Source organism: Lipotes vexillifer, unplaced genomic scaffold, assembly GCF_000442215.2.
Source record: "Lipotes vexillifer unplaced genomic scaffold, Lipotes_vexillifer_v1.1 scaffold4, whole genome shotgun sequence".
Classification (NCBI taxonomy): Eukaryota; Metazoa; Chordata; class Mammalia; order Artiodactyla; family Lipotidae; genus Lipotes; species Lipotes vexillifer.
This window is the reverse complement of record NW_006785876.1, coordinates 4,344,969-4,355,776: the sequence shown is the minus strand read 5'-3', so window position 1 is coordinate 4,355,776 and position 10,808 is coordinate 4,344,969. Positions and strand designations below refer to the sequence as shown.

The window sequence follows — 10,808 nt, the reverse complement described above, 5'->3', positions numbered from 1 at the left end:
CGCTCTTCCATTCCGTAATCAACCAAACATTTGTTTGATATTATCATTTGTTTGATAATATTACCTGACAGAAGAACTGTTGCTGGCTTCCTGCTCCAGGTGTGTTATTGAAGGTGCTAGTAGATTTGGAAGAAGGAACTGGAAGACGATGAGACACACTGACCGGTACTGGAGTCCTGTTTGGCTGGGTCAGCTGATCTCCTGTAAAGTTTGATCCTGATGCACCAGACTGAACTGCAGCCCCAAGACTAGGGTGGGCAGTGCTGGATGAGCTGACAACAGGGAACCGACTAGGTCCTGACATGCTTGTCACCGAGGGCATGGTGGCGAAGCCAGGTCTTCCTTGGGAGACGCTGCTCTGCCCAGGGGACAGGTGCAAGACGGTTGGCGATGCCTGCTGCAAGGGCATCTGCCCACCAACGATCTGAGGAGAGGCATGATTGACTATCACTGGACTTCCAGAGGCGGTGAACGTCTGCCCAGACACTAACTGGACGGCAGTATTCTGGTTGCTCAGCATCTGTCCAGAATATGGTTGGTTGGTCCTGAGCATGTTGGAAGAGTTTCTGTTCAACATGACATGCTCTGAGGTCACTTGGCCAGAAATGAGCTGAGAGGGTTGAGTCTGAAGAAGCTGCCCATTTATGGTCTGGACGTGGTGTACCGAGTTGGAACTGACGGAAAGGCTTGTAGGTATGAGGAACTGACTCTGGGGTGTGTGAGGCTGGCCCATGGGAGAATGAATAACGATACTGCCCCCAGCGCTGCTCACGGCCTGCGAGGTGACTGGCTTCCTTGTGTTCTGTTGGTTTACAATGTTCACCGACATGTGCGGACCAACCACTGAGCCCTGGGGTGAGCTCGCCGAGGCGAACGAGATCCCTGGCTGAACATGGTGCTGCTGTATTCCCAAACTGTTCACATTGTATGTGTTTTGCTGACCCATTTGGATAGGCTTCGGCTGGATATTAATTGGGGCTTTATTTGAATTTGGTGCAAGACCCCTTTGTATGATGATGTTATGCACAGGTAAAGATGTTTGGAAATTTGTGCTATTAAATGGAACGGTAACAGGCTGTGCTACTGGACTGGAACTGGAGTTCCCAAACAAGGAGTTGCCATTAGGAGTCTGTCTGTGAACCAGAAGCCCTCCACTCACATTTGATGGGGCTTGTTGCCCACTACCCTTTAATATGATTTGAGATCCATCTAGGTTATTAATAGTCATCATGGAAGGTTGATTACCAAATGACCCAATTAACTGTATTTGACCAGAACCACTAATCTGACTGTTATTAGACAAATGCTGGCTGGGCACACTGATCCCCACGTGGTGCATAAAGCCATGGTGCACACCCACTGTATTGCTTGCAAACGATGTGCCAACAGGCACATGAGTCACCCCTATAGGCTGCAGCGTCTGACCTGAGTAATTAGAAATATTAGAAGCCTGAGTAAAGGATGCTGATGAAGAGGGATGAAGCTGAGCTTGTGCAAACTGTTGGCTTGAACCTATACTGGCGTCCAGATATGCCTCTTCTGCCAATGTCTGTTCAGTGATATTGGCCTCCTGCAAGGATTTCTGAAGAATGTCGAAAGGTTGGTCCTCACTGAGATCAGGAAGAGGAGAAGACTCAAGTTCATCTTCAAGAAACTGAAGGCTACTTGAAAGTGGCAGTCCATCACTGGGCCCTTCTCCAAGCTGGCTGCTTACAGCTTTGAGGGATGACTTAGGATCAGCATTCTAAAAAAATAAGCAGGATGTTACATGGCATATCTAACCTTGGAAAGAGATTCTTAAACAAAAAACGAATCTCACTTTTGAATATGAATAAAGCATAACAATCTGCTTTTCAGGCACAACTCTCCAAACTGCTCACCTTATTCTCTTTTTTTTAAATAAATTTATTTTTATTTATTTATTACTTTTGGCTGCGTTGGGTCTTCGTTGCTGCGCACGGGCTTTCTCTAGTTGCGGAGAGCGGGGACCACTCCTCATCGCGGCGCGCGGGCCTCTCACTGCCGCGGCCTCTCTCGTCGTGGAGCACAGGCTCCAGACGCGCAGGCTCCGCAGCGGGCCCGAACCCGTGTCCCCTGCATTGGCAGGCGGATTCTCAACCACTGCGCCACCAGGGAAGCCCTGCTCACCTTATTCTGATACTTGATTTCCTTAGTAATGATGTTTAATGTTGTTTTTGTAAGTATATGCATTCACTGCTCTGATAAAATTATTTTATAGGAAACAGATCAATAATGCCAACATACTCATGGCTACCTGGAGTTTAGCTTTATTTTTTAGATAGTGGCATGGCTTAATTTTTTCAGGATTGCTCCCAAGTCCAAAGCTTGAGTGGGGCTCAGCCTAGGGTATGTGCGTATCCAGGACACAGCGGTGTCTAGTTTTTTGTACCACAGGAGTAGATGTGAGTTTTGAGAGTTCCGAGTGTGGTTCTACTAGAGGTCCAGAAGGCATCCCAGATCCAGGCTTGACTTTAAAGGTTTCTCGGAACTCCCCTAGTTCTAACCTGCCCCACTCCAGGCAAAATCGGCCTGGATAAAAACAAGCTTCCCATATGAAATGAGTGAATAGTTATTTGACTTCTTAGAAGTTATCAGCTTATTATGATGCTTTAAAAACCATTTCAATGTCCTATTCAAGAGTAAAAGTTGGTCAACATTTGTCAAGCGCTCACTTCTGCATTTGTGTCTGTCCGTAACGAGTCCTTAAGGACTGCGCATTCCAACTAGAGACAAAACACAGGCAAATGAAGCGAACTGAACACTGTCACTGATAAATAAGAGACACGCTGCTGGCCAGCAGTTTATCATAGGATATGTCAAAATTATAAAAGAAAGAAAAAATGGAATCAGTCGTTATTTAACTTTAGGTGAAGACAACGTGAATATCCTTAACACTACTGAACTGTACACTTAAAATGGTTAAGATGGTAAATTTGTTGTTATATATATTTTTAACACAATTAAAAATTTTAAAAAGATGAAGAAAAAAATTAAAAATAGATCAATCAAGTATAAACAGTCCAGGACTTCCCTGGTGGTGCAGTGGTTAAGAATCTGCCTGCTAATGCAGGGGACACAGGTTTGATCCCTGGTCTGGGAAGATCCCACATGCCGCAGAGCAACTAAGCCCGTGCGCCACAACTACTGAGCCCACGCGCCGCAACTACTGAAGCCCACGCACCTAGAGCTCGTGCTCCGCGAAAAGAGAAGCCACCGCAACGAGAAGCCCATGCACCGCAACGAAGAGTAGCCCCCGCTTGCCGCAACTAGAGAAAGCCCATGCACAGCAACGAAGACCCAATGCAGCCAAAAGTAATAAATAAATAAAACTTAAAAAAAAAAACAAACAGCCCAGGGAATTTCTTGGGGGTCCAGTGGTTAGAACTTTGTGCTTTAGCTGCCAGGGCCTGGGTTCAATCCCTGGTTGGGGAACTAAGATCCCACAAGCTGCATGGCGCAGCCAAAAAAAAAAAAGGAATGAATAGTCCAACTTTCAAAACTATAGAGATTCTCAGCCCTAGGCTAATAAGCTGTGTTGGGGGGCTAGATGATGGGGAGACCCAGGTAGAAAAGCCAAGACTAGTTCACTTGACACCCAATCAACAGCTGAAACGGGACTAATGTGGTCTCAGTTAGGTGGACACCACCTTAGGACTTGAACAGTCATTTGAAAGGAAGTGGGAAAAAGCAACTGAAAGCAAGGAGGTTTGTTTGTTTGTTTGTTTTTGCAGAGAAATATCAGGGCAACAGTGGATTATCTCCTGAGTGGTGGTACACAGTTTAATGTTTTTACAATGCACAAATTAACAGACCATAGGTTTAAAATTCCATATTTTTAAAAGCTTTTAAAATGTTTTACTGACATGATGCAACTCAAGTTTACAAGAAATACACCCTGAATGAAGCAGTCTGAAGAGTTAGAATTAATACTTACGTGGAAGTGGGAGAGCTGGTAAGTAAAAATCATTAGTGTTGGCAAACAGGCTCAGTATCTACTTTATGGGTTTAATGGCATCACATGCAGTTATTGCCCACTCAGAATGAATTTCAGAATTGCTACTAATTCATAAGCCTTACAGGAAATCAGTGTTGTGACTTTAAAGCCACCCCTAGCATGTGGAGGAGTCTTGCATGTTATGATCTGACATACTTTACACATACTCAAATACTTTAAAGAATTGTGCATTCCCAAGGACTTTCTGAATACTATTCCATTTTATGGATGAAGAAAATAAAGACCCTGATGACCACGATAAATTGACATTAACTGAGCACTGTGTCAACTGATTTCCATGGACTAGTCCATTCATCTTAAGCACCCTATGAGGTAGATTTATCATTCTCCTGGATTCACAAATAAGGAAACTGAGTCTTAGAGATTTAGTGATAGATGCAAGGTTATAAAGCTAATAAGTGGCAGAGCAAGGATTCAAACTTCGGTGGTCGGACTCTGGACTACCATCCATGGTAGAACAAAGCAGTTGAAAAGACTAAAGTAACATAGGCTTAAACACAACAATCAGGATATAGTTTCCAGGCAGGACTTCCCTGCCCTCAGGTCAGATTTCTTGTCTAGATGTTCCTAGAGCTTAAGAACCTGCGCCCTGGAACCTGGTGGCCTGGGTTCGATTCCTAGCTTGCGACTCCTGGCTGTGTAATACTGGGTAAACACCAACCTTTAGTTCTCTCATCTTTAAATATGGGTAATAATAGAACCGACTTCACGGAATTATTGTGAGGGTTAACGAGGTTAATATATGTTAAGCTCTGAGCGCCAAGAACATACCGAGCGCTCAGTAGGTGCCAGCTACTATGATCTTTCTCCTTGTTTAAGATGAAAATGATTAGAAAGTAACCACAATACAGAATGATTTTTTTTAAAGCTTATGTAACAACATTCAAAATACTCTAATATAAGTTTCTCAGGCTATAACGTTTGTGAGGCATTTTAGAAAGAAAGTTGAAAGCTTAGGAAAATGGCAAAGTAAAAATCTTAACAGACTAAGTTAAAAGTAGAAAATGTCAACAAAATTCAATAGATTTTCCTCTTGTGTCAATTACAAAAGACAAAGTAGGGATTCCCATCATGATACAAAGGCAATGAAAGCTTCAATTCACTAGGCATCAATGAGACAGAAACATCTGATCATTGCTTTCAGTTTCCAATACTCACACTAGAGTTGGCGAAAATTGAATTTGAATTGGCTGCAGAGTATCCTGCGTTAGTCAAGTCCTCATTGCTCTGCAAAAGTACAAATTCAAAACAAAAAAGTGATCACTTTGACTCTGAAGAAGAAACAAAATGTATGCCTGTGACGGTCTGAGTACTGCTTACCGATTTATTACTAGGTCCATGTAGAAAATAGTTCAATGCCTGTGGGTCTCTAGAAAACAACAGCCAAAAAGAGAAAACAGCAAATAAATACATTACTTATATTTAGGGTTCATTTTTACAGGGGAAAAAGAAAATGATGTCTTAGTCTGAGTAAAATCCTCTCCCTGTTTTAAAACAATGAGTAGTTTTTTTTGTTGGTTTTGTTTTGTTTCATTTTGATGTTCCATTTCCTATTATCACTCATTTCTGCCTCCTAGGATTTTTTATAAAATAAATTTAATAAAGGATTACCTAATTATGACCCCTATGTTAATCCATGTCACTTTGTCTCCCCCCTATATCTATGATGATTAGTTAATCTTTCTTTTAAAAACCCACTTGGTTTTAATATGCTTATTAGGTTGTTTTAGTACAGCAAACCTCACACATTTGATTTACCCTTATTTTGGAATGAGCATCTTACCCAATAAGATCAAGGAGACACGAGTCATCATCATCATCCATGACAACTATAAAGAAAAGGAATAAGAAAGCACTGTTTCAGCAAAGCAGATTAAAGCCAGTAGCATCAATGCAACACAAAAATATACCTTATACTTTCCTAGATAAATAACTAATTCATGTGAGTTTTCCCTCTAATTGCTTATTATGAATGTGACTTTTAAATGTTTGTGGTCATTCAAGAGATGAAGTATTCAATTTAAATTGTTTTTATTGAACACAAATCCTTAACTTACAAGTCAAAAAGCAATCTAGACAAATCAAGGAGAGTTGACAGCAACCACTCACACACAGATTCCTCAAAGGGGCGGTAAACCATGAACAGTAACTTCCTCAAAATGTACACAGTGAACAAGAGGAGAAATCGTATTTTTGTTTTAGAAAAAAATCTCATGCATACAGAGGTCTTTGAATTCTGTGACTGGATATTTCCAAACCTGGTGAGCAATCTGGATTTCTAGCCATATTCTGGCTATCTTTAGGAAAACAGAAAAGTCAGTTGTCCCTACTTTTTGAGACAGAAGAGGCACCATCGCCCCAGGCAGGACTGCGACAGGCTCTGCCCTGAAGGTCCCAAGTTCCTCCCTCTGCAGCAGTAACGCCAACTGTTCAATTCCAAACAATCTGCATCCCAACACTGGAATCTTTAAAGTAGAAACCCTCAACCCCAAATTCACCCCAGCTCCAAGCCCAAATCTCTCTCTCTCCCCAGCCATCGATAGCATCCAGCTTAACCAGCGCAATCACTGTGCTCTGGCTGAAACAATAACAACTGTATAAATTCCAAGAGCAGCTCTCCCCCTTTCTTTCTCCTCCCTCCCCCGAGATCCAGGAAACTTACACTAGTGATCCGACACCTGGCAACACGGCTTCGCACCCATTTCGAGCCATGCAGTGGAATAATTTACATCACGGAATGCCAAGGCCAAGAGTTCTGGAGCCGTTGGAAAGGGCAGTTGTGAACGGCAGTTGGACGGAGGAATGAAATCCTGAAGAGATGCCCAGAAGAGGGACACGCCCGAAGAAGGCAGAGGCAGAGTTTCTACTAAGTTTTTTTTCTCCGTTAAAACTGCCATCTCCTCTCCACTTCCCCTCAGCTTCCCATCCTATCAGTCACAAGGCCAAACAAATATAAAATGTACTCCTGCCACATGGAAGGAAACTTGCTCTCTTCAGGAAGGGTCTGGAAGGGGTAAGTATCCCCCCATGTGGGACCTTCCCGTTGATGGGAGAATTGGTTCAGCTGCTGAATGATCTGGACAATTACAATCCATTTGAGTGGATCATCAGTGGAGAGGAGAGATGATGGGTGAGACAGGAGGAGGTCAGAGTGGGGAAAGCTTATCAAAAGGTAACATCCATGGCCAAAACCGTGAAAGGCACAGCAGGCTAAGTGAAATCTGCATCTAGCACTCAGATGTCCAGGTGCTCAGGGGCATGCTAGGACGACTCTACTAATACGACTTTTGAGGAGTGAAAAGGCACAGGAAAGAGAAACAGGAAAACTATCATTAAGTAGAGATGTAGAAATCAGTGTGAAGATCTTCCCTAAATCATGATATTTAATAGGTAGAACTGCACTAGCTGTTGCTCATTACCGTATCCTGGGCTTATCTCCCAGACAGCACAATCGCATGGACTAAATTAGCCAAATATGACATATAATTAAGCCTATAAAGTGGATATTATTTCTTTACTTCAACATGACCATTTAAATGGAGCTCGACTGTATCCTTTGTAAATTTATTTTTTTTAAGTGTCTAACAGTCTCTGGAACAAACTAATTAATAAAAATGTACGTGAAAAATAGCTTACACCAAAGCAGAACACTTTCATGCCTCTCCCAGCTTCCCTCACTACTTTACACCTGCACCCAGCTCCTCCAGTGGATGAGATGCCCAAGGGTTAACACACACTGAGGGAGGGAGGCAGCGCCAGTCACTCCTCCGAGGTGTCACTGCCACTGGGACTTTCAAGCACAGAGAACATTTGTTACCCCAAAGCTCAAAGTGACAAGCTACTCCTTGAGTAGCCCAAATAAAAGAACAATTTTACAATACTGGATGAAATTAAAAGCCATTGCACATCCCCCACAACAAACCAAGCAGGCCACTCAAATGCTTGACGAAACGCTCCTTGGGGACATCCGCCCTACTCGGGGGCATCAGTCCTAACAGACAGACCTCCTCCTCCAGGCCTCCTTGGGTAGAACTCTACGAGCCTTTATCGTCAGGGATACCCCGAGAATTCTACTTTTTAAAGGGCCGCACTCTTTTCTGACCGACCACGAACAGTTTCAAATTAGAAGAGATGACTCTTATCCCTACATGCCCAGCTCTACATGGTGCCAAAACACAGTCATATTACAGCCCGAGCCAGTAGTCCTTTCCCAGGAGGACACACGGCCCACCAAAGCAAATCTACCAAAGTAAAATTGTAGAAATCGACTACGATTCTAAAGTGGGAAGACAGCCTGAGGATCAGAAACTGCCTCAAAAGTGAAGAGCTTAGTTTCTTTGGAAAAGATTCGCCCATTACTTCTGGACTCTTGTTTCATTAAAGTAATAACCCTGGATTCACTAGATGGGCCTCTGGCCACAGGTGAAACCTATAAGGCTGTGTGAAAGCTAAGTCCCCCCTCTAAGGGGTTAAAAACGACTTCTGGGTTCAGCACACTTGAGCAAGACACATCCCCTAAGTAACAGCAGTTTACAGCAGTAGAATTTGCCAGGGAGAGAAGGGGATTGCAGTTCTTACAGAATCCTCACAAGCACCCCAAGAGATCAGAAATCACTGCCCCAGACACCTGACTACCACTCTCAAAAAGTTAAAGCTAATATTTAAGATTGCTCTTACTATTCTTAGTCAAGAGGCACTATGAAAGTGACATTTCAAATCAGTGGGGGAAAGATGTTAGCCTTCTAGAGAAAAGAAGGTGGATCCATACCTCACATCTGACACAAAAATAAATTCCAGGTGGATCTAAGAGTTAAATGGGAGGGAGGGGGAGAGCTTAAAGTCCTAGAATAACATATGGGAGAATTTTGTTTTTATAATCTTGGAGGAGGGAAAGGCTAAGTATGTCACAAGACGCAGAAGTCATAAAAGAAGATTGCCAAATGTGATGACAAAACATTTTTAAATTCTGCATGATAAAAGAAAAAGAAACATGAATAAAGTCAAAGACTAAAAAACCCCCCAAAAACATACGACGGGAAAATACTTTCAATTCATATCACAAACAGCTTTTCTCCTTAATACATAACGAACTCCTATTTTTAAAAAGTCAGCTACCCTGCAGAAAATCAAAGGGTATGAAAAATCAGTTCATAAAAAAAGGAAAGACAAGTAGCTCCTAAACATGTAAAAGTAATCACCCTCACTTAGAATAAGAGAAATGAAATTAAAGTTACAATGAGATACTATTATTTGTCAGATTGGCAAAGATAAAAAAGTGTGGTTAAGGACTATGCTAGTCTGGAAATGGGAAATAGGGACTTTTATACCCTGGTAGTTAGAGTGTAAACTCATGCAACCTCTGGAGAGGGCAATTTAGCAGTCTCTTTCAAAGTTTTAAGGGCACAAATCACTTCACCTAGCAAATATTTCCAGGTACTCGTCCCGCAGATATTCTTGTACATGTGTGAAATGATATGTGTATAAGAATATCCAGTGCAGCATGATTGGTTTTAGCAGAAGACTAAAAACCTCAATGTCAGGGGTACGGGGTTTCTTCTTAAGGTGATGGAAATGTTGTGTAATTAAACCACTGAATTGTACACTTTAAAGGGTGCATTTTATGGTATTTAAATTCTATTTAAAGCATTATTAAAAACTCTATGTCCATAATGAAAGAGGTGTGTACCTTTCTTGTTCCTTTGATCATATATCTTTCTAAGTCAGTCTGTATAAATATGCCTCATTTTTCTTTGTAGTTTTGAATTTTATTTTTTTATGTTTTACACTGCAGGTTCTTATTAGTTATCTGTTTTATACATATTAGTGTATACATGTCAATCCCAATCTCCCAATTCATCCCACCACCACCCTCCACCCCCGCCACTTTCCCGCCTTGGTGTCCATATGTTTGTTCTCTACATCTGTGTCTCTATTTCTGCCCTGCAAACCAGTTCATCTGTACCACTTTTCCAGGTTCCACATATATGCATTAATATACGATATTTGTTTTTCTCTTTCTGACTTACTTCACTCTGTATGACAGTCTCTAGATCCATCCACATGTTTACAAATGACCCAATTTCATTCCTTTTTATGGCTGAGTAATATTCCACTGTATATATGTACCACATCTTCTTTATCCATTCGTCTGTTGAGGGGCATTTTGGTTGCTTCCATGACCTGGCTATTGTAAATAGTGCTGCAATGAACACTGGGGTGCATGTGTCTTTTTGAATTATGGTTTTCTCTGGGTATAAGCCCAGTAGTGGGATTGCTGGGTCATATGGTAATTCTATTTTTAGTTTTTTAAGGAACCTCCATACTGTTCTCCATAGTGGCTATATCAATTTACATTCCCACCAACAGTGCAAGAGGGTTCCCTTTTCTCCACACCCTCTCCAGCATTTGTTGTTTGTAGATTTTCTGATGATGCCCATTCTGACTGGTGTGAGGTGATACCTCACTGTAGTTTTGATTTGCATTTCTCTAATAATTAGTGATGTTGAGCAGCTTTTCATGTGCTTCTTGGCCATCTGTATGTCTTCTTTGGAGAAATGTCTGTTTAGGTCTTCTGCCCATTTTTGGACTGGGTTGTTTGTTTCTTTAATACTGAGCTGCATGAGCTGTTTATATATTTTGGAGATTAATCCGCTGTCCATTGATTCATTTGCGAATATTTTCTCCCATTCTGAGGGCTGTCTTTTTGTCTTGTTTATGGTTTCCATTGCTGTGCAAAAGCTTTTAATTTTCATTAGGTCCCATTTGTTTATTT

General features: G+C 41.8%; 1 protein-coding gene across 1 annotated transcript in view; it reads right to left on the bottom strand.

Annotated features, from left to right (window-relative positions):
• The window catches only part of BICRAL (BICRA like chromatin remodeling complex associated protein), a 31,405-nt gene extending 24,623 nt beyond the window's left edge, over positions 1–6,782 (bottom strand). Inside the window, exons 1-5 of the mRNA XM_007458222.1 lie at positions 6,699–6,782; positions 5,820–5,865; positions 5,357–5,405; positions 5,195–5,263; positions 65–1,744 (exon numbers count right to left, since the gene is read on the bottom strand). Coding sequence (XP_007458284.1) covers positions 65–1,744; positions 5,195–5,263; positions 5,357–5,405; positions 5,820–5,860 — 1,839 coding nt within the window. The 5' untranslated portion in view covers positions 5,861–5,865; positions 6,699–6,782. The remainder of the gene's footprint in view (positions 1–64; positions 1,745–5,194; positions 5,264–5,356; positions 5,406–5,819; positions 5,866–6,698) is intronic.
• Positions 6,783–10,808: the final 4,026 nt, after the last annotated feature.